Here is a 24,721-nt window from a genome sequence, read left to right as displayed (position 1 = left end):
ACCCTCAGATTCCATAGGCAATTCTAGAACATTAAGAAACGCTTACCTTCGTTCAGTTAACAGCTGGAAGGGAACCTGTTTGACTTGAACAGAGTTGTGGACGTGATCCAAACATGTACTTGGCAGTGAGGGTGAACCAGTCAGCAAATTACCCTCCGCTGATGTCACTCACCACCCTTCTATGGAGTTCTACACGCATTCACTGGAAATTTGATTAGTGTGAATGGGATTGAGGAAAAGTAGGGGCTTGTGTGGAAGTGTCTCCGGATATATTTCCGAGTTGCAGCTACACAGTAAGCTACTTAAATGTCCAGACGAATTCATGTCGGCATCCAAGTAGAAAACACCTATAGCACTCCAAATGCATAATATCAATGTGTGTATGTGTTGTCTGACAGACTAGTGGCTCTGCTGCAACAAAGAACACCTTGACCAACTCGTTACTTTTAGGGGGTGAGGGATCTGGTATGAACAAACATCTAAACATGATACAGACAAGAGCACGTTTGTTCCTCACAGTCGTTTTTATTGTTGTTCACAACATGGCTACAACGCCGACGGTGGTGCCTACCTCCAAGAATGGACATTGCCAGAGGTGGAAGAACAAAAAAAATATATATACTATTTGCCAGAGTCCCACTCGACCTGTCACAACTCTCCTTCCCTGGTAATAGAGAACAGTAAAACTCCAGCCAACATGTTTAAAAAGGTCAAAGGTGACGCCAAATCTCCCAGCATTCCCTTCAACCATTTCCTTAATGCCTCCACAAAGCAGTGGTGACCATTTTGTGAAGGGCCTCGTGGGTTTGCTATTTATTTTTCTATATGGCACCGACAGCAAGACCATGTTAAAGTTCTAAAGACACATCCATGAAAATAAATCATTTCTCAATTTAAAAACGTACAAGTCTTTTTTTGATGCATTATGATTAGCAACCAGGCACATCCTTAGTTTTTTTCCCCCTTCCCTTGTTCTTTTTGAAGATAGATCCTGTAGAAATCCAACTGACGCAGAACAAATCCCATTTCTTTGAGTCGGTGAATTCTCCCTCAGACATGCCCCCCTGCCCCACCCCCTTTCAACCCTCGTGCCACCTGTTACTGTGGCAACAGTGAGGCAGGGGAGCGAGAGGGAGCGGAAGGGGGGGGGGGCGTCTCTTCTCACACAGCCAAAGTCAAAGGCGCATTTCGTTTACGGGTTCACCCTGTCACTCCAATCCTTGCGATGCGTCTTGATTGGCTTTCCACAGTGCCAAGTCCCGCCCATCTGTCCAGTAAGAGATCCCTTTAGATTCTCGTCTGCTGCGGTCTTCAGCCTCTTTGCCGTCACCTCTGAATGTTCGCCAAAATATTTAACCTGAGGAAGAAAAACAAATGAAATGACAATAAGAAATCAATGGAGATGTTACTGACACTTGCCAACCTAAATACGATCAGATATGTTTTTGGAACCATCTAAAAGACATGAGGAGAGATGAGTCTGCAGATCCCAGTGGGGGGGGCTGTTTGGGTTTCTGTGTTGATGCCTAACCTGGTGTTCTGGCAGAGCTCTTTGGGCGTGGCTATCGGAACAATCTGGTGAACTCCCGGATAGCCCAGCACACCTGCTTACACTCCTCCGCACTGGAGAGATGGAGAAAGAGGGGGTGTCAGGAAGAGGGGGAGAGCGAGAAAAGGGCAACATTATTAATGTGGTGCATTTACATGGTTAAGGTTATTTCAAATGAAATAGGAAAATAAATGTTAATTCAACACATTCATTCAAGTTCACTTTAAATGAATCTGAACTGAAATGAACCCATGTCGAGCATGCGGTTTGTCTCACAAGACTCCTACTTGGAACTCAAGGTGCTCCCTGAGAAATACTATCTAGCGGTCATCTGTCTGAAGCTCCCATTCCCTCAGAGAGACTGCATGTGAGGGAGGGTGGAGCGCTGGAAAACTGGGGCAGGGAAGGGATGCTTCTAGGCGCGCCTGAACATGTGGCAGGGAATCCATGAGGTTTCCCCTACTCCGGTTTTCCAGCGTTCCACTGCTGCAGGAGCAGCTTCTTTAAGCATGCCCAGTGACCCATGAGCTCTTCCCAGAGTCAGAACATAAACAGCTAGCTGTTTTCCAGTAGGAAAGGGGCGTGGCTGTGATATGCTCACCTGGTGACCTGCTTGTGGAAGTCTGTGAGCTGTTTGTGTGTGACTGTCAACGCCCCGCCTGACGTCTCCTTAGGAAGCCCCTTCAGCGCGTTCTCCAGCCAGCGGCAGGACGTCTAGAAGACATATCCGCAGCATTAAACATCAAACACACATCAGGAGGCAATGCAATTGTAGTACTACAACACTTTCTCACAAGGGAAAGTGCTGTCATGCCCATGTCATTGGAAGTGTGTGTGAATATGAATTGTGGTCCCTGTTGAAAGATATTCTCTTAGCTCCATCTTGTGGTATGACAGTGAGCACCTGTCGAAGACAGTGTATGTGTACTTTCAACTGCATATGTATTGTACAAGTACTGTCGGGAGTGGTAGAGCTACGAGCGTGTGTCAATATACTTGTGTGACTCACCGGCCTGTCGAACACCATGATCTCCCAGAGCACCTCAGCCACATCGGGGAGTGTGTAAGGTGGCAGACAGAAGCAGCATGTGTGCATGAGCTGGGTGACCAACTGCTGCCCGTGCTGCCCCATGGCCTGGCCTATTAGCTGCTTTCGCAGCTCAAAGTCATCCTCGTGCTGCAACGGAGGGGGAAAAAAAACACATGACAATCTGACTGACAGATTGTTGTTATTCAGAGGAAACTTTTGGTTGATCGTCAGACAGTGAATCCCCATGTTTGAGGGGGTCAGTTTGAGCAAGGCGAGGCACAGATTTGCTAATCTTGATGACATAAGGAATAATTTGGGATACAAATGTATTTGTGGTTCTGCGCAGTCTGCAACAGAGACATCAAACAAACATTGACTGTTGAAATAGATTGACTTTGTTGGGGCTGACTCACGTCGTTGCTGACGCCCGTGTGGATGAGGTCTCTGACGAACTTCATGACGCTGCAGTTGGCGTCCCGGTGGTCCAGTGTGGTGGCCGCGATAGCACACTGGATGATGTGGACGATGATGCCACTGCTGAGCAGGGTGACGGGACTACGCTGGACAAACCTGCAGAGAGAAGAAGCGAGAGAATCTTTATAACCTGAATGCTGCTGTAAAACAAGTATGCCTGTGTCAGGTCCCCGGCAATGGTTAGTTTTCATCCTTGCCACTCAGACAAGGCCCATTGAGTTGACATTTAAACTTATTATTTTGAGGGAGAGGAGCAACTGTTTGAACTGTGTTCCAGTCGATCATACCTGGTGGCAAGTCTGAAGAGGTCATCTACTGTGTCTGGGTGGTTACGGAGACCGTTGGGCTGCTCCAACAGCTGGAAGGTGGGCATACACAGAGCCTACAGGGAGCGAGAAGGGACAGTCAGTTCAAAACCAATAGAACAACCAGAGTTTCACTGCCACTCCAGTGAACTATGAGTACCTATGAAAGTGATGTGTGTGTCCTACCTGTAGCATGTCTAGTAGACCTTGTCTGCAGCCTTCCTCCATGCCGTACTCATCCACCAGGATGCTGCCCAGATAAAGGAAGCAGGAGTGGGGATACACCTGATACACACTGACCATCTGAAACACCACACATTTAACATCTTTACACCTGGTACACATTGACCATCAGAAACATCACACATTTAACATCTTTACACCTGGTACACACACTGACAAGGGCCTGACATTATCTTTTGGGACTGAATTTTTACCTGTCCGAAAGCTCAAGTCTGAAAATTGGTGACTGAAAATTGTGTTGTATGATGCAAGGAACCACTTTACCAATAACATTCATTATTATAACTGGTATTGACAATGGAATGCTGCTGGTCTCTGATTCCATGTATTAGATCTCCTGCCGTTGTGCCTTGAGCAAGGCACTTAACTTCATCGGGGTAGGGGGCAGTATTTTGACGTCCGGATGAAAAGCGTGCCCGTAGTAAACTGCCTGCTACTCAGGCCCAGAAGGTAGGATATGCATATTATTAGTAGATTTGGATAGAAAACTCTGAAGTTTCTACAACTGTTTGAATGATGTCTGTGAGTATAACAGAACTCATATGGCAGGCAAAAACCTGAGAAAAAAATCCAACCAGGAAGTTGGAAATCTGAGGTTTGTAGTTTTTCAAGTGATTGCCTATCCAGTATACAGTGTCTGTGGGGTCATTTTGCACTTCCTAAGGCTTCCAATAGATGTCAACAGTCTTTAGAACGTTATTTCATGCTTCTACTGTGAATGGGAAGAGAATAAGAGCCATTGGAATCAGATGACTGAGAAAATGACATGAGCTCAGACAGGCATGCGCCTGTGAGAGTTAGGTGTGTTCCTTTTCATTTCTGAAGACAATGGAATTGTCCGGTTGGAATACTATCGAAGATTTATGATAAAAACATCCTAAAGATTGATGCTATACATTGTTTGACATGTTTCTACGAACTGTAATATAACTTTTTTGACTTTTCGTTTGAACTTACTGCACGAGCACAGTTCATTTGGATTACCCGACTGAACGCGCAAACAAAAAGGAGGTATTTGGACATAATGGATGGATTTTATCGAAACAAAACATTTATTGTGGAACTGGGATTCCATTCCGATGAAGATCAAAGGTACCGTAATATCCGGACTATTGAGCGCACCTGAATATAAGCCGCACCCACTGAATTTAAAAAAAAGTATTATTTTGAACATAAATAAGCCGCACATGTCTATAAGCCGCAGGTGCCTACCGGTACATTGAAACAAATTACCTTTACACAGGCTTTAACGAAACACGGCTTGTAACAAAAATAAATAGGCTGTAACAAATAAATAAATTAGCAGTAAACTGTAGCCTACCAAGAAAGTCATTGGTCACCATCTTCCTCCTCCTGTGCACTGAAACCACTGAAGTCATCTCCTTCGGTGTCGGAGTTGAATAGCCTCAGAATTGCTTCATCCGATATTGGATCGTTTTCATTGTCGCTCTCGTCACTGTTTGACCTTAACCCGTTCGGCAATTTCATTGGTCTTATGAAAGCTTCATGCCGCCCAAAAACTGAGCACGTCACAGAATGTGTTTTTTTGGAGAGAAAAAAAATTGAAAGCGGGAAAAATCCATATATTAGCCGCGTCATTGTTCAAAGCGTGGGAAAGGTTCAAAGCGAGGGAAAAAAAGTTGCGGCTTATAATCCGGAATTTACGGTAAGTGAATATTTATAATGCCATTTCTGTCTTTTGTTGGCTCCGCAATATGGCGGGTTTCTGTATTGGTTGTGTTTGTTGCTGAGCGCTCTACTCAGATTATTGCAAAATGTGCTTTCGCTGTAAAACTTTTTTGAAATCTGACACAGCGGTTGCATTAAGGACAAGTGTATCAATAATTCTTTGAATAACAGTTGTATATTTTATCAACGTTTATGATGAGTATTTCTCTAAATTGATGTGCTCATTCACCGGAAGTTTTGGGAGGCAAAACATTTCTGAACATTACACGCCAATGTAAAATGGGGTGTTTGGATATAAATATGAACTTTATCGAGCAAAACATACATGTATTGTGTAACATGAAGTCCTATGAGTGCCATCTGATGAAGATCAAAGGTTAGTGATTAATTTTAGCTGTATTTCTGTTTTTTGTGACGCCTCTCCTTGCTTGGAAAATGGCTGTGTGGTTTTTCTTGTCTAGGCGCTGTCCTAACATAATCTAATGTTATGCTTTCGCTGTAAATCCTTTTTGAAATCGGACACTGTGGTTGGATTAACGAGAAGTGTATCTTTAAAATGGGATATAATAGTTGTATGTTTGAGAAATTTGAATTTGGCGCCCTGCTATTACACTGGCTGTTGGCGAGTGTGTCCCACATACCCCAGAGAGGTTTAAACCCCCCCCCCCCCCCCCCCCAAGTAAAATACTGCACAGATAGGCTACCGTATATAAAACGTATGGTCGGTCAACCCTCCATCCGGAGAACTACTGGGTGTACAGGCTTTTTAGCCAACCCTGCTCAAACACCAGTCAGCTTATCAAGGTCCTGTTGTGCAATGTGGTGTGTTAGAGCAGGGCTGGAGCAAAATCCTACACACCCAGTAGCTCTCCTGGACGAGGGTTGGCCACCCTGCAACATTACAACTAAGGATGCATGATAGAAATATATATATATATATATACACACACATACTGCTCAAAAAAATAAAGGGAACACTTAAACAACACATCCTAGATCTGAATGAAAGAAATAATCTTATTAAATACTTTTTTCTTTACATAGTTGAATGTGCTGACAACAAAATCACACAAAAATAATCAATGTAAATCCAATTTATCAACCCATGGAGGTCTGGATTTGGAGTCACACTCAAAATTAAAGTGGAAAACCACACTACAGGCTGATCCAACTTTGATGTAATGTCCTTAAAACAAGTCAAAATGAGGCTCAGTAGTGTGTGTGGCCTCCACGTGCCTGTATGACCTCCCTACCACGCCTGGGCATGCTCCTGATGAGGTGGCGGATGGTCTCCTGAGGGATCTCCTCCCAGACCTGGACTAAAGCCTCCGCCAACTCCTGGACAGTCTGTGGTGCAACGTGGCGTTGGTGGATGGAGCGAGACATGATGTCCCAGATGTGCTCAATTGAATTCAGGTCTGGGGAACGGGCGGGCCAGTCCATAGCATCAATGCCTTCCTCTTGCAGGAACTGCTGACACACTCCAGCCACATGAGGTCTAGCATTGTCTTGCATTAGGAGGAACCCAGGGCCAACCGCACCAGCATATGGTCTCACAAGGGGTCTGAGGATGTCATCTCGGTACCTAATGGCAGTCAGGCTACCTCTGGCGAGCACACGGAGGGCTGTGCGGCCCCCCAAAGAAATGCCACCCCACACCATGACTGACCCACCACCAAACCGGTCATGTTGGAGGATGTTGCAGGCAGCAGAACGTTCTCCACGGCGTCTCCAGACTCTGTCATGTCTGTCACGTGCTCAGTGTGAACCTGCTTTCATCTGTGAAGAGCACAGGGCGCCAGTGGCGAATTTGCCAATCTTGGTGTTCTCTGGAAAATGCCAAACGTCCTGCACGGTGTTGGTCTGTAAGCGCAACCCCCACCTGTGGACGTCGGGCCCTCATACCACCCTCATGGAGTCTGTTTCTGACCGTTTGAGCAGACACATGCACATTTGTGGCCTGCTGGAGGTCATTTTGCAGGGCTCTGGCAGTGCTTCTCCTGCTCCTCCTTGCACAAAGGCGGAGGTAGCGGTCCTGCTGCTGGGTTGTTGCCCTCCTACGGCCTCCTCCACATCTCCTGATGTACTGGCCTGTCTCCTGGTAGCGCCTCCATGCTCTGGACACTACGCTGACAGACACAGCCATCCTTCTTGCCACAGCTCGCATTGATGTGCCATCCTGGATGAGCTGCACTACCTGAGCCACTTGTGTGGGTTGTAGACTCCGTCTCATGCTACCACTAGAGTGAAAGCACCGCCAGCATTCAAAAGTGACCAAACATCAGCCAGGAAGCATAGGAACTGAGAAGTGGTCTGTGGTCGCCACCTGCAGAACCACTCCTTTATTGGGGGTGTCTTGCTAATTGCCTATAATTTCCACCTGTTGTCTATTCCATTTGCACAACAGCATGTGAAATGTATTGTCAATCAGTGTTGCTTCCTAAGTGGACAGTTTGATTTCACAGAAGTGTGATTGACTTGGAGTTACATTGTGTTGTTTAAGTGTTACCTTTATTTTTTTGAGCGAGATAGATAGATACAATCGGTGAACATATCTGAAGATTAGCTAAAAATACCAACATTGGTATCAGCCCAATGTCTAGTTTAACGCCGATGTGCAAAAGCGATGTCAAAGCTGACGCGCATACCTATAAAATTGTAGGTACATGACACAATGACAACACGTAAAATTTTGTGCTACACGTGCAACACAGCAATCCTAACCTAGCCCACAATGTCTGCTGTGTGGATCAAACAGTCAACAAGTCAAGCAATCATTTGAAAGAGTAAGAAAATTTCAGCGAGACAACTCAAATGCAAAATCAATTAACGGCAAGATAATAGAATTCATTGCCCTTGACAAATCAACCGTTCTCTGTCGTGGGTGATGGCTTTCGTCGAGTACTGGTACACGTTGCCATACCGGAGTAACACAGTAATAGTGTCACTTGCTATTAGCTTCACGACATACTATGGAACGCCGTTTGGGTCTTTGCATGTCAAAAAATACACAGGTCAACACTATTTGACACGTAAAATAATACTTCTTGACCCGTAAAATAAGCTTTTAACTTGACACGTCAAATAAGAGTTCTATTATAGAATGTTGAGTGTTGAATTTGCACGTGCAAGCCAAGCGCCACCACTACTATCAGTAGCACTGTCAAAGCTGTACAAATAGTCTGTAAACAAGAAAACACCGGCCACAAACGATGTGTTTACAATACCGCATTAGTAATAAAGCATTATTTGTTCGACCGCAACTTCTGGGGTAGCTAGCTTTAGCTTGGTACCTAGCTAGCACCAAAACAACCAGCCTGAAAACAATGACCAGTAGTAACTGCAGTCATTTTCATTATTCTTAGTAATGATTTAGGAATCCTTGTAAGTATTAGCTAGGTTGCCACTTGTTCACCTTTTAAAATTGAACTTCAGTTCATGGAAATAAATAGCTAGCCAGCTACTTAACCCTGTTGCCCAAAGCTAACGTTAAAAGCAGCTAGCTAGCTTCATCTGGCTAGTGATGCTCGACCGGACCGGGTTGTGTTGTGAAGCTAGCCACAATAAGGATTAGGCACAACAGTGGAATTTGCGGTTTGCCTTTTAATAAAAGTACCTATTTGAAAGTGATGCAGAAGGTTACAATTGGTGGAATCCTGCCATATTTATACTAGATAATGCTAAACAAGGTTGGAATGTGAAGCAATGAAATGGGATATCAATCTACTCAATACCCAAGATAGTTTCCCCCAACGTCCTCAGAGTTATCACGCAAACATCCACACAGTATTGTTTTTCCTCTGGAATAGTGTTCAATACACATAGGTTGACAATAAATGTGGCTCAATTCACAGTAGTTTCAGAGTCCCACAATAAGAGCTACGACGCTAATGTTCTCTGCGTGTCAATTAGTAGACTGATACCTATGGATTGTGGATCAATTACATGTTGTAAGGCTGTACAGTGAAATAAGTATGCCCCCAATGCAATTCTAAAGTCTAATACATCCAGTGTGATTTCAGATTTGTCAAATGAACAAATTGTATTTTGTTGATTTTATACAACATTCCAACCTCGTTTAGCCTGATCTATTCAATAATGGGATAATTCTACTATTCATTTGCATCACTGTCATACTTTTATTTTGAAGGCTAACTGCAAAGTCCACTATTGTGGCTAGATTCACGAAGATGGGTCCGACCCCCATTAATCAAATAAGAACGGTCTTATAAATTAGGGTTATTTTAGATGACACCTAGCTCGATTAGTTAGTTAGTTAGCTAGCTAACTATCGCTACTGAAACAGATGTCGTTTTGCTATGTTTTTGGGGAAGAACATTGTTTGCATCCATCAGATACCTAACTTACCTACAGTGCTAGCTATCGATGAATCGTTGTGACATGAAATACAAGTGGTAGAGTAATCAATGTGTAATAATTACGTTAAAAAAAAAATGTATGAACGTGTTAAATTTGATGCAGTCATATTCAGGTCCTGACTGGTCAAAATAGTGTTATTTGACACGTCAAAATAGTGTTATTTGAGGTGTATCTTTTATGACACGCAAAGACCCAAAACGGCGTTCCATAGAAATCCTGGTTGAGAATGAAACGACTGAACGAAACAGCACAGCAAGTAAGTGAGAGAAATAGGTTTTGATTATGTTTTACTGGTAATGGGGACATATGTAAATGCCAACAAAATAACTTTTTTGGTCAGTGTGGCGTGTGTGTGACCTTTATTTAACTAGGCAAGTCAGTTAAGAACAAATTCTTATTTACAATGATGGCCAAACCCGGACAACGCTGGGCCAATTGTGTGCCGCCCTATGGGACTCCAATTACGGCTGGATGTGATACAGCCTGGATTCAAACCAGGGACTGTAGTGTCGCCTCTTGCACTGAGATGCAGTGCCTTAGACCGCTGTGTCCAAGTGTGTGTGTGCTAACTATTTAACTGTACTAGAATGCATAAAAGGCCCTTAGATATTTTTACATTTTATCTTTTGGGCAAGGAAAATATCCTTTTGGTGTATCACTAATTACAACCAAATACTTATGTCTTTATAAAACAATTCACTCATTTAATGAACCAGGGATTAAAATGATTAAGGTGGGCGAGGTAGCCTACTATAAAGTTTCTATTTGTTAGGTTAAAATATTCAGTGTTCAGGGGAGATCTTTACAGCAAACGAGTTACTTGTCAATTGGGCTATTCTAAGAATATTTGTTAACTTTGTCAGAATTACATGGCCAGTATTGAATAGAGGAGAATCCTAGCTAATTGAGCGCTATAGAGATGGTTGTAAAACCGGAGTATGAAGAATCGGCTTCATCAACTGCGCACCCATATCAAAATGTGTGTTGGCCATTTGGGATAATAAATGAGTGCCGGTGGAAAGTTATTTTAGTACGTCGGACATGACATTTAATGCATACTAACAGTTAACTAGCGAGATTCAAATGCAAAGCAGTGTATTTTGGCTGGTTATCTAGTTAGTCTTTTGCATATCATTATTTTACCTGCTGTGCAAATGTACCTGTCTCGCTCTCCCTCCCTCCGGAAACTGGCGCACAGCTGATGCACACCATGACTTTTTCCGGATTCTTATTGTTGACCAAAAATGTGCTATAACTGGGAAATAGCTTACTAGCAATTATCATCAACAAATGTACAAACGAGGATCCCTTTGACCTCAAAAACACATCTCGCGACTGCATGATTGAAAGACCACTTTGCCTGTGTGATAGAAAAATTACCTATTTACCTGATTTGTTTGATATTAATAATTAACGATGATATACTTAACTATAGTAAGACATTTGTTCTATTAAATGTTGTGTTTCTGTAAAGGGATGGTTTCCACTAACTTCCTGCAGTTAGTATGGCGTATGGTCAGGGAAATGGGTTTTTCTAGAGATAGCTTGAGCTGACAATGACTTGGTGATAAAAATCTAAAACCGGCATTCCATAGACAAGATGTGGTGTGTGTGACCCAGATAGAGATAGCCTGGAAGAGTTTAGAACAATCACTCATTGTCTTATCTTCCGGGCATCTGGGAAACTAAGCCGAGTTGGGAGTAAAAATAACACCCCCCGTGCAGATGACCACAGGATAAATCCAAAGTGGCTAATGGTGCCCCCAACCTTTTTTGGGAGGGGTGGAACCAGCCATGACTAAGCATCTTTAGTGTCAGCTATATAAAAACTCGGCATTGTCTGTAAAGTTTAAAGCTCGGCCCAACAGTCAAGAGTGTTGGGTTGGGGGCCTCCCGGGTTGGATGTGCGTTGTGTCAAGAAGCAGTGCGGCTAGGTTGGGTTTCGGAGGACGCATTGCTCTCGACCTTCGCCTCTCCCGAGTCCGTACGGGAGTTGCAGCGATGAGACAAGACTAACTACTACCAATTGGGTACCACGAATAAAAGTGTGTTGGGTTGACTAGTCTCATCATTATTGTAATAATTCATCGATATTAAATAAAGATGATTGTTTGAAGAAATGACAGTCTCTCTCAGTATGAATTTCCACGAAACCTGTCAGTGCAGGCCTACAATAACTATACTGTACTCCAATGCACTCTGCAGAGATTGGGAGGACAGTGAGCAAAACATTGCATCCGGAGGACACTGATCCAATTGTGATCAGTGATTATGATCGACAAGCGTTAATGTTATGTTCTGCTGACCATCTGAAACACACACTGTTAAAGACCTATACTAGGGCAAAACAAATTCCAGTAACTTTTCACAGATTCCCAGAAATCTAGATTCAAGAGCGAATAATCAGGAAGCAAGGGAATCTGTCAACCCAGGAGTTTTGAAAAGTTACAACCCTATACTGTACATTCAGCCTGACTTTGTCATCAGTCACCAGCTGCCCTGGGCTCAACAAGCACCCGGTGGCGATGGACATTGTATACACAAATAACAGACACGCCAACAAAGATTAACCCATCTGTATATGGGGCGTATTGTGACCCAAACACAGGAACACGCACCTGTGTGACGAGTGGCTGTAATAGAGAGGCAGAGCCCTTGCCCACGCAGCGCACAGCGAACCGCAGACAGCGACAGCAGCGTTCCACGATGCGGTTATCAGCCTGGTGTGTGTTTAGAGTCTGTGACAGGACCGGCCAGATCTACAGAGAATAAAGGAAACACCAAATATAGGTTTAGCATGAGAAACTGTGGGAATGACTGTACGGAATCATGGCCTCAAATTGAAATTACAATCTGAAAAGGAAAAAAGCACCAGAGTAGTTGAACACCAAAATAGTCGCATTAAAACAACTCAGTCCAATTCATGTGTTGAACAACGCAGGTTGTATGCAATGGTAGCCTTGTCCAAATACAAAAAAAATGTAGAGGGTGAAAAAAAAAATGCCAGTTGCTTTACCTCCTGGATGACTTTCTGACATGGGTGTGTCTGTCCATTCTCTACGATGGGGTTTGTGTGTCTGGGGGGGGGGGGGGAGAAAACATTAAGACAAACATTTCTGCTTAAAATATTAATCAGCACAGCTACATTAGACAGTTCGTGAACTGTGCAACCAGGATAGGTATATAGCATAATGTGTTATAAATGAGTTGTGTACCGGAAAATAACTGCTAGTCTGTCCAGCCAGACAGTGGGGTCAGCAGCTTTCCCATTGCTGGGGTCCTGTGAGAGAAGCTGAAGATGGGAGACAAATAAGCAAACCTGTTGGTATCACACATATACCCAATCCACAAAACTATTACACTATTGCAGTGGGTTACACACTTCTGAGGTACCTCATACACACAACCTACAACCAAACTTGCACACAAACAAATGGCAGAATAACACACACCTTTTTGAGGGCCATGACCTGCACAGCACACAGGTCACTCAAACACTCAGCAATCTTCTCCAGGGGAAGACGAGCCAGGACCAGGGCTGTACCTGCATTGCAAAACAACCAGCATTACCATGGTGACAGAGCAACACCACTTGGTTTAATACAAATCAAACTCATTAGGCAATCAAATAAAAATACAAACTGGACCCACAGTCCAGAGAGAACAAGTTGCTGAAAGAAATGAACTAGCAAGTGAGACAGAAATTAATAAAACAAGAGATTGAAAGTGAGAGATGGAATAGAGAAGGAGCGGAGCGGAGCAGAGAAAGAAAGACCGACAGACCAAAGTAGTGGAAAGGGTGGCATAGTATAAATGCCTGGACTATATTAATTTTGGAGAATCTCTTATACAATGGGTTAAAGTTATGTATAATAGTAAATAATGGCCACTTCTCAGAAAGTATTACAATTGTCAAAAGGAGTTAAAACACTGTTGTCCACTATTGCCGTATCCATTTATGGCCATTGAAATGTTAGCTATTAAAATCAGATCCAACAATAATATCAAGGGGTCTAGAAATCCAGGGCTTTAAGACAAAGGTGTCATTGTACACTGACGATGCATGTTGTTTTCTTTTAAATCTGCAATTTGGATCCCTGCACAGCCTTGGAAGATATAGATCAATCTCTCTCAAACCTCTCGATTACAACAGAATTATGATAAATTCACCATATTTTTTTTTTTTAAATACTTCTACATTACTGTGTAGTTTACCAATAAAACGGTCTGACGGTGAAGTGGAAATACTCTGTATTCATATCCCAAAATAAATAAATTCTCACTACAATACATTTTAATAGAAAGTTAGCCAAATTAGTTAAGATCTTGCTACCATGGAAAATGACAACACCTGTCTATTTGTGGAAAGAAAAAAAAGTAAATAAATTCACCCAGATTAATTATTTAGTCATACCAGTTTACCTATTTACTTATGGCCCTGCCTACACTCAACTTTTTAACAATGTTTTATTCTACTTTATTTGGAACGGGCCCATTTATATAATGAATATGAATTCGGAGGGCAGAAATTACTAAATATTAAAGCATTAGACCTCTCACTAAATGCTTCAATCATACAAAAACTATACTTATATCCAAACTGGTTCTCTAGCCAATCAGTAAGAATGGCTCACCTAGTATTCAAGAATGGCCTTTTTCTCTTCATTCAGATTACAACCTCTCACTTTTGGTTATTTTTAACACAAGACATAGAAAACTGTTTGCAATTTCAGTTTAATCCACCAGAAGAGACAGTACAAATATTATCGTTAAACTCCAATAGACTGATTAAAAAAAGTGTTTTTGGAGAAAAAAAAATTCAACTGTATAATCTTTGTAAATGATATAAATATGACTGGTGGAGTTATCACACTGGCAGTTAACAAAAACATATGGAAAGGTTTGCTCTAACCAAAATCACAACCAACGGATTGCAGCATTACAGCACAAATGGAGGAGTCAAGTGGAAGGGGGAGAAGGTAAGGAACTTGTCTGTTGTCCCTACATGAAGACCAAAATCATTTACAGCTGCGCCATACAGGTTGACAAAATAGTCAGATTTGCGATGTACCAATTCCCTGGCACATGGTTTATGAACTGATGGACAAAACGACACCAGATTAAAAACGTAGAATTTCAAATATACAAAATTCTTGTGACACACACACACACACACACCACACACACACACACACACACACACACACAGTACCAGTCAAAAGTTTACACCTACTCATTCCAGGGATATTTTTACTATTTTCTACACAGTGTAGAATAATAGTGAAGACATCAAAACTATGAAATTACATATGGACTCATGTTGTAACCAAGAAAGTGTTAAACCAAAATATATTTTATATTTGAGAATCTTCAAAGTAGCCACCCTTTGCCTTGATGACAGCTTTGCATACTTGGAATTCTCTCAACCAGCTTCATGAGGTAGTCATCCGGAATGCATTTCAATTAACAGGTGTGCCTTCTTAAAAGTGAATGTGGAATTTCTTTCCTTCTTAATGCGTTTGAGCCAATCAGTTGTGTTGTGACAAGGTAGGGTGATATACAGAAGATTGCCCTATTTGGTAAAAGACCCAAGTCCATATTATGCAAGAACAGCTCAAATAAGCAAAGAGTAACAGTCCATCATTACTTTAAGACATGAAGGTCAGTCAATTCAGAACTTTTATATGTTTCTTCAAGTACAGTCGCAAAAACCATCAAGCACTATGATGAAACTTGCTCTCGTGAGGACCGCCACAGGAAAAAAAGACCCAGAGTTACCTCTACTGCAGAGGATAAGTTCATTAGAGTTACCAGCATCAGAAATTGCAGCCCATATAAATGCTTCAGAGTTCAGAAAAGAAAAACAGTTCAGAAAAGACTGCATGAATCAGGCCACCACTACTAAAGGACACCAAAAATAATAAGAGATTTGCTAGGCCAAAATACACAAGCAACGGACATTAGACCGGTGGAAAACTGTCCTTTGGTCTGATGAGACCAGATGATCTCTGCATGTGTAGTTCCCACCGTAAAGCATGGAGGAGGTGGGATGGTGCTTTGCTGGTGACACTGTCAATGATTTATTAAGAATTCAAAGCACACAACCAGCATGGCTACCAAAGCATTTTGTAGCGATAAGCCATCCCATCTGGTTTGAGCTTAGTGGGACTATCATTTGTCTTTCCACAGGACAATGACCCAAAACACCTCCAGGCTGTATAAGGGCTATTTTACCAAGGAAGAGAGTGATGGAGTGCTGCATCAGATGACCTGGCCTCCACAATCACCTGACCTCAACCCAATTGAGATGGTTTGGGATGAGTTGGACTGCAGAGTGAAAGAAAAGCAGCCAACAAGTGCTCAGCATGTGTGGGAACCCCTTCAAGACTGTCAGAAATGCCTTCCAGGTGAAGCTGGTTGAGAGAACGCAAAGAGTGTGCAAAACTGCCAAGGCAAAGGGTGGCTACTTTGAAGAATCTCAAATATATTTTGATTTGTTTAACACTTTTGGTTACTACATGATTCCATGTGTTATTTCATAGTTTTGATATTTTCACTATTATTCTACAACGTAGAAAAAAGTACAAATAAAAGAAAAACGCTTGAATAAATTGTTGTGTCCAAACTTTTTGACTGGTACACATGATACAACCATCCCAGCTCTGCAGACTTTACTGTGAAGAAACAATCATTAGATCACTTGTTTTGGTACTGTCCATATGTACTGTAGCTTGTTTTTGGTCGCAGGTTCAGGAATGGCTGAAAGCTCCAGGTAAATGTTGGAATCTAACTCCACAAATGTTATAAGTCATAGTCAAATCGATCAGTAATACTCTAAGCAAAGGTTTTGAACTTTAAATGTACAATCTGTAGAAACTATGAGAATAGAAAGGTTCAAAACTTTTGTGAAACATCAGTGGAAAAATATATGGCAGCTAGAAATCAATACTGGATGATCTTCAGAGATAGATGGGAGGGGTTGGGGTAGTTGAAGGATTAAATGTATATAGTATTTATGAGCTGGAAGTAGAAGCCTAAGTATTTTTGTCCATTAGTTTACTCCAATTTGGGGAGGGGTGGTAGGGTCAAGGGAAAAAAAATAAAAAAATAAATAAAAGTGGGATTGAAAATGCAGACTACACAGATAGAAGCCACAATCTGCAATATTAAAACTGATCTACCCCATAAAAATGGTGTCAAAAATAAGGGTGGCATAACATTACCTTTGAGGAGGCCTACGGCGGCTTCGGTGGTCAGGGCAAAGGAGTCGAGGGCACGGGCGATGTCCAACAGGCCCTGGAAGTGCTGGGCCATGTGGTCCCGGCACACAGAGCAGATGTTATGGATCGCCTTGGCCGCCACGGAAGCCAGGGTCTTCTCCCTCAGGCCCTTCATCAGGTAGTTCAGCACGGGGTCTGTGACAGAGCGGGGCTAAGGTCATACACACATCCAGAGTATACAACCAAGAGAGGCAGAGGTGTAACAAAACAGAGCGATACAGGCATTTGACACAGGAAGGAACAAGGAATGGAAAACAAAGAAAAATTACAAGGAAACAGACGTGCTCAAAACTAGCGTTATATACACACTAACACACAGATGAAGATGAACCTCCAAATTGATTAACTCAAGCCACTCAGGTCCCGAGCTAAGCAATTGACCGTAACGTGACCACTGAACCTACCTAGGAATCGTGGGTTGCGGTCAACGACCTCGCTCATCTCCCCCACCAGCTCAATGCTGGTGTAGCGCACGGCGATATGGACAGTCTCTGGCAGCAGCACCACCTGCTCTAACACCTCTGTCAGGGTGGGGTTGTTCTCACTGACAGGGGGAAAGCAATAACACGTTACACACAGGATTTATACATTACGCACAAATTAAAGATTGAAACGTTACACAAACACCCTGGGGGGGGGATGGATATACAAATCTACAGTAGTTGTACACATTCTACACAGTGGGGAAGGGATTTAGTCATTCATTCTATTAATGAGTAATAATGTGCAGAGGACACTCACGGGTCTACACTCTTGGCGATGGCGGCCATGATGAAGAGAACAGCCTCGGTCACCTCCCAGGGAGGGTTCCCTTCTTTTAGAGTGGAGTACAACTGAGAGAGCGAGAGGGGGGGAGAAAGAGAAAAAAGGAGAAGGCAGTGGGTATAGTTTGTCATCTTAATGACATCATTTGAACGTGCAATATCCGAAGGTAGCTACCTGGGAGAAACATTCCATGGAGCCCACAAGGAAAATGACATCCTTCACAAGATCAGACACCCTCATCCTGAACTCCCCAAAGTCATCTGTATCTTCTGGGATGCCCTCCTGTGGATTAACACAAAAGTGGAGACCGTGAGTGAATGATACTGTACTACCAAAGCCAAATGATGTACTGAACTACTTGGTAATACATGCACATGGTTAAGGGATTCTACAATCAGATATGACACAAGCAGAGTATTGGGGAGTATGGTTGGCATCACTGGAATTGGTTAAGGACTCCTTGTCATGTGCTGGGTGGACCTTACGTGGTCGGGGTCTAGTTGGCAGTGGCGGGCCAGGCCGTGCAGCAGTCTCTGGATATAGGGTCTGAAGATGCCGTGGAGGGCAGGGTCGTTGGTCTTATACAGGTTCTCTCCCAGACGATACCAGAAGTTAAAGGAGATCTCCACGACCTGAGATTCACCAGAAGAGAACCCACACACACACTTGAAATCCACCCAAAACAACAGAGCGTGTGTGTGTGTGTGTGCGGGTGCATCTTGTGTTGTGTACCTCATATTGGGGGTGTCCTGCGCAGATGAGCAGTAGCTCAAGCGGTCGCAGGTCTCCCATGCCCTGGCCTGGACTCTTGACTGTGGTCTCCAGAAACGTCTCACACAACTCAGTGAAGATCCTACAGTAATTCAACACTCTGACAGAACAAGGGAGAAGGAGAGAGAGAGTTAAGGAATGAGAGAGAGTTGTGGATAAAAGTTAGCATTCTTTTCTTCCACACAGAGGACAGCGGAGAAGAGTCAGACGAGTTCAACATCAAGAGCAATGGAGAGGAAGGATAGGTTTGGGGCAGGAAGGAGTGTGGTGATTGGATAGGTGATCTTGGTGTATGTATGTAAAGGGGAGTAGTGTGTTCATACTTGTCGAGGTCCTCCCGTGCCACGGCCATATGGTAGGCCGTCTCCAGCGTGAGGACGCCCTGGAAAAGCTGCAGGGCCAGGGGCATGTGTGTGTCCACGTTCTCGATGGCGTACAGCGCTGAACACACGCAGTCGGACGCAGCCTCGTGCAGGTTAGTGGACGTCTCGTCTCTTTGCTGCCAAAACAGACAAAAAAAATAACAGTATGTCAAAGAGAGCTGTTCCGTGGCTGAAACCCATGCATTATGCATACAAGCGATTTGCATTCTAAACCGCCATAAATTATTTCCCTGCCCCCCCATGGTTGTTGCACAAATAAGGGTTTGGAACGAATGCTGCTCTAATATTTCAAGAGACTTTGGGAGTGTTTGTCACTAGCACTGTTTATTTGTGCTTCCAAAATGCGATATGAGAGAGTGAGAGAAAGAGAGAAACAAAGAGCGAGAGAGAGAGAGACAAAGAGAGCGAGAGAAAGAGACATACCAGCACTTGGAAAAGGACCATGAGGAGCTGGTTGTTGGCCATAAAGTTGCTGTCCAGGACTCCCAGGTTGAACCAGCTTCCCAGACAGCGGAACACCTTGATCAGCATCTTCTCATTGCTGCCAGACTTCTCCACACAGGTCATCTGGAGACAACATTTTAGTCATTTAGCAGACGCACTTATCCAGAGCGACTTAGTGAGTGCATACATTTAAAATATTTATTTATTTATTTTTTAGTACTGGTCCCCCGTGGGAATCGAACCCACAACCCTGGCGTTGCAAACACCATGCTCTACCAACTGAGCCACACGGGACCACAACACACACGCGCTAACAACACTGATCCTTATCAAAACCACAATGCTTAAAAACATCTACAGTCAAACGTGGACATTCTGCAGAGAAAATTATACTACAAAGTGAGTGGTTCAGTTTGTCCCTCTAAGGTAGTGGTAGTAGTTGAATAGCTTTGTGATAATGAGGCTGTACATCCCAGGGTTTTATAATGAGAGGATGAACCCATGGGAGGTCTGCTTAACCAGTAAGGGGGAGTGGTGACAGGTGCTCTAGTTTAGACCAGCTTAAATCAGGTGGGTAAAATAGGCTAGTATGCGAGTGTTGGCGAGAGAAAGATGAACAGATAGTGTGCGTGTCGGCCAGAGAGAGAACTCTCACCAGTAGGGTGACCACAGTACTGGAGTAATAGGCCAGGTCCTCGATGATCTCTGTCCTGCGATTGGCGCCGATGCGTAGGGAGCGGCTGTGGACCTCCTCGGGGAGCACTGTAAGGATCTCTATCAGAAACGTCATGGAGCTGACATCATTGCTATACCTGAGAGAGAGAGGGAGAGAGAGAGAAGGCAAGGAGAGTGGAGGAGAGACGGCAGCAGTCAGTTATGAGAAAATTAGCATGAAGGAGATGTATTTGAAGCTTAATGTCACCTCAAAAATACCAACTCACCAACTATTTACAATGGCTTTTGACTTTATAGAACCACCTACAACGGTCTAATATCCTGTAACTCTTGCATTCTGTTACCCACAGGTGTGATCTGAGATGAGTGGTTGAGCGGCAATGGGAGGGGTCTTACTTTTCAATGAGGGTGTGGACACAGCCCTTCCATGAGGCCATCTGTAGGGCGAGGTCTGCAATGGCCAGAGCAAGCTGAGAGAGGGAGGAGAGAAATTAGACAAAAAAACAGGAAGAACTTGTAAGGATTAGAGTATCTTAATGCCCTGTAATACTGTACTTGTTAAATTGTACCACAGCTACACCCCTGTAGTGGTACATTGGGGTAAATGCTAGAGTTCTATTGTTACTGTGCCATGTGCATTGCTAAGGCTTTGGGACATTTCGATGGTCAGTGGGACATTCCTTGAGAGCATTCTAGGAGCATAAAGGCTACTAACAAAAATCCAAGTCATCCGAGAGTTTCAGTGGTCACTGACAGAGGGTGATATCGGACAGACAATAATTGGATGGAAGGAGCGTTACATCAATGTGCGAGGATGCCATTACCTGAGTGACGATGATGGGGGAGAGGTCTTTGAGGCTCTGTATGTGTGAGAGCAGGGAGTCTCGGAGGGCAATGTGGGTCTCTGGGGGCAGCTCAAAGAACGACGTCTGGATCTTCATCTTCATGGTCTGGGCGGCGAAGTAACAAGACTCCACGTCTTGTTTCAGCTGGAGGAGCTGGTCTGCCATCTCCCACGCGTACATCTGCGGGGAGGGGATATGGGTAGAACAGTTAGCGCCACCTTTAACTTTATTCAGACAGGAAGGTTACCGAAACAAGGAAGTCAGAACCGCCCTGAATGAGAGATGTGCCCCCCTAAATGCAGCAAAAGTAAAATTCTAAAAGCATGCTAATTTAACCATTTTCCTATTTGTTAAAATGAATCTAACTGCTACAGTGGTAAATATAAAAATCAAAGCCCATTCCAAATGAAACAAATAAACCCACCTCCGTGTCATTGTTTAAACCATTTTTCCCATGTGGCTGCACTTGTCATCCCGGGACAGTGCCGTATTTCAGGCCCTTTTCAAGTGTCACGACATTTCTTTCTACAAAAAAGGACCGAATGTCATTACACTTTGGTGTTTTTTTTTTAACATGTCTCTTTCCATATATCAAATGGGTGCACGGTTTTAGATTTATTTTGGAGTGGACAAACATGCACAGGTAGCCTACTTTTTCAAGTGATTTGTTTGACAAGCAGATGAAATCATGACTGGTTGTGTTCATGCCACATTAAAGGGTAATACATTTTTTGCATTAAAATGGCATGGCTTAACTATTAGGCCCCTAAAAATAGTCAGACATGTTCAGTCGATTGTCAAAAAAAAATCCTTTCCATGTTCGTCCACTCAATCCATTTAGAAAATTCCAAAGGAAGAATAAACTAAATCGAATGTCTGTATATCAAAGAGATTTTGGTCTGTAACCGTGAAAAAAAGTGTCTTTCAACGAGGAAAATAGTGCCCAGTTTCATATGATCACTGAGGATAACAGTTGCAACTTTTTATTTTATTCTGTTATAATACATCATGTTTTTTTTTTTTACTATAAAAATAGGTGTCTTGACTGTGATAAAGGCTCGGGAAATAAGCGTCTTGTCTGCTAAATTAACAATGCAAGGCTATGCAATTGCACAGCCATAGGCTTCTCCAAGTAAGCGCCACTGCTGAGGTTACTGCCTTTTTGAAGATTGTGTTCCACAATATAATCAGTTGACATTAAGGTTTCAATAATTTAACTTGCTTTTAAAATTAGGATTCGTTATCTGTAATGGTTATTATAAATTAGGCATTGTTGGCATAGTCCTACAGAAAAATGTAAACAATTTTAAATATATTTTTTTCCCCGTTTGAGAACTCAGGAAAAAAATAAGGTGAGAACTCGAACAGTCCCCCAAAAAAAGCCCATCCCAGTAAATGGATTACTATGCTTACATTCTCAGGTCTGGGCTCCAACCCACTCAAATGATTTCAAAACCACCCTAGTCACACAAAGACCCAAAGGGAGTAGGCCCATTTACAAATTACAGTAGGCCAAATCTGATGGCCTTCCTATGCAACACCATCAGGTGTCTGTAGCTAGCTTCCTTCATAGAGGGTTGTTGCCTTAACCAACAGTTGGTCAAGCTGTTAGTTATTCTATAGTATGGTATAATGACTAAGGTAAAACCTGGTAAAATGTGTATGAGAATTTATATTGCAAAGTGAAACAGCCAAGCCCCTTCCCCATTTGTCCATCAGTGTCCAGTAAGTCCTGGCAGCCAGGGTGAAAAAGATGCTGACAGCATAGAGCACACACACACACACACACACACACACACAGTGCTCATCACTCAGATGGCTCCTACTCTCCCAAATTAGACCGTTCAGATCCCCAAGTGCTAGCAAACTCAGGAAGTTGCTTGTGTCACAGTCAAGTGTTTTAAAACATGTTATGCAACATTACATTTTTTCTTAGGGAATCAATACATGGCTTTGTGAGGTCTTTCTGTGGGAACTGCATGACAGTGGGGAGAAATAGCTGTTTTGAATCCAGTTACCCTGAAGCTGTGTCTCTCAATGCAACCTGCAGGAAGGCCATCTATTATAGAAATGATCACAATAATAAGTTGGTAGGAATACGTAGCGGCAACATGTAGATGGGCCGTATTTCAATCATTGATTGTCCGGTGACAGACAATGATTACATTTCCTGCAGTAGTTAAGGAAGTAACCAATGAATATGCGGAAACCAGATCGACGCAGCACCAATGGAGGAAAAAAACAAAACAAATGCGGAAATAAAACGGCTAACGTTATCCAACAGAAAACAACTTGAAGTGGCACACCATTTACCCAACATAATCAACACAAATGGAAGTTGTTAGTGTAACTAGCCAAGTTAACGTTTGCTGACTAACTCAGAGCAAAAGCATCCCTGGCAATATCGTTAGCCCGCTAGCTAACTTTATGTAGCGAGGCAACACGCCCCTCTACTAAGCAGTTTAGCCATATGTGGCTAAAACGGCACGTTTGCTAGCAAGTAATGGACGCTAGCATGATGGCCACCCTCGCCTCGCGCTCTTCCTGTGCTATGGCCGGCTAACGTAACTGTCATTAGCGCGAGCTACTAAATCTGTCAATATAACCCAAGCCAACTACAGAAGCTAACTAAACAACTAGCTAGCAATAACTGGATGTTAACTAGTTACTGTATCTGCTGTGTGGCTAACTAGCATTTTCAAACACCGTGGATTGTTTAAGGACTAACGTTACACGCGAGAGAAAGTTAGCTTGTTTGCCTTCATTATCTTCGTTGCACATAGGAATCCCCATAGATCTATCACCGTTTCCATTTGACAGTTACTAGCAGGCTAGTAGTAGAAAAAACAACTGTGCGGCTAATGCTAAGTAGTTAGTTAGCTATCTACCAAACTAGCTTAACTAAGGTAACTAGATAATGCTATGCAGTTTGTTGCTAGCTAACGTGTGAATCTATGCTCATTCATTCGTTGTTGGGTCAGCATATACAAATACATGTTTTTATATCACCATGGTATTACGCATTCTGATGCAATGTTTTGTTTTCGGCCTCACACGACCTGCCTAGCCATGTCTTGTTCTAGGCCCATTCCAAGTCCCCCCCATCTCTCGAGTTTACTTACCGATCTCTGTAGCTCCCCCAGCCACACCGAAGCTCGCTCTTTGCCGGCGGGGTCCGGATCATGATAAAGAGCCTGCACAGCTTGATACACAAGTGCGACTGTCGGTTTCTCCATAGCGCTATGCTACGTTCCGGGTTACAGTTTAGGGTAAATGTGAAGCCGCTACAAGTTCCACAGTTTATGTTTAGACGGGGTAATATTTATTATTTCCTTGTGCTCGCTGTTCCGACCGCCATCTCAATCGAACACAGGTTCCCCGTGTGTGTCGCCGATAAACGCCCCCGTCTAGAAATACAGATACAGGAACTAAAAGCTGTCCTTCACATATTCGAGAGACACAATGGGCGGGTCTCTTTTACTGTTATTGTAAAAACAAGAAACACCATATCAATTGAATTGAATTAATGGTTACAATGTATAACTATGTTACTAGGCTGTATGTAATTTGTTTTTTGTAAGAGAACCCCAATATACACTGAAAGACCGTTAGATGTCAGCAAAGCGCATGATTTACAACAGTTGTTCTCAAACTGGGGTACGAGTACCAAAGATGCCTATTAATCTGTACTAGGAGTACCCATGAGGGTACCTACCTGGCCTATCCACAGGGGGTATTTGGGAATATGCATAATAACATTTGCTTAACTATCAGATGGACGTGAGGGGGTACTTCAGTTCAGACTGAGCGAAATGTGATTATTGTAACCAAAAAAGGTTGAAAACCATTTACAACAATCAAACCAGATAGTGGGTCATTACAGGTTTG

The 24,721-nt window shown here is 43.1% G+C and overlaps 1 protein-coding gene across 1 annotated transcript; it reads right to left on the bottom strand.

The window, feature by feature from the left end:
- Positions 1–505: 505 nt before the first annotated feature.
- On the bottom strand, positions 506–24,241 carry LOC106609131 (transportin-3). Its single transcript, XM_014207604.3, has 23 exons — positions 23,956–24,241; positions 20,813–21,013; positions 20,385–20,458; positions 19,969–20,125; positions 19,293–19,436; positions 18,810–18,985; positions 18,448–18,586; positions 18,201–18,347; positions 17,890–17,997; positions 17,692–17,783; positions 17,355–17,494; positions 16,894–17,085; positions 13,123–13,214; positions 12,886–12,962; positions 12,687–12,747; positions 12,289–12,429; positions 3,545–3,661; positions 3,341–3,435; positions 2,993–3,149; positions 2,559–2,726; positions 2,151–2,263; positions 1,532–1,623; positions 506–1,357 (listed from the first exon to the last, which is right to left on the bottom strand). The coding sequence occupies exons 1-22, from the start codon at positions 24,067–24,069 to the stop codon at positions 1,563–1,565; spliced, it is 2,766 nt and encodes a 921-aa protein (XP_014063079.1). The 5' UTR covers positions 24,070–24,241; the 3' UTR covers positions 506–1,357; positions 1,532–1,562.
- Positions 24,242–24,721: the final 480 nt, after the last annotated feature.

This window comes from Salmo salar, chromosome 07 (genome assembly GCF_965601325.2).
Source record: "Salmo salar chromosome 07, fSalSal1, whole genome shotgun sequence".
Lineage (NCBI taxonomy): Eukaryota > Metazoa > Chordata > Actinopteri > Salmoniformes > Salmonidae > Salmo > Salmo salar.
The sequence above is the reverse complement of the archived record's forward strand: the minus strand, read 5'-3'. Positions and strand labels throughout refer to the sequence as shown.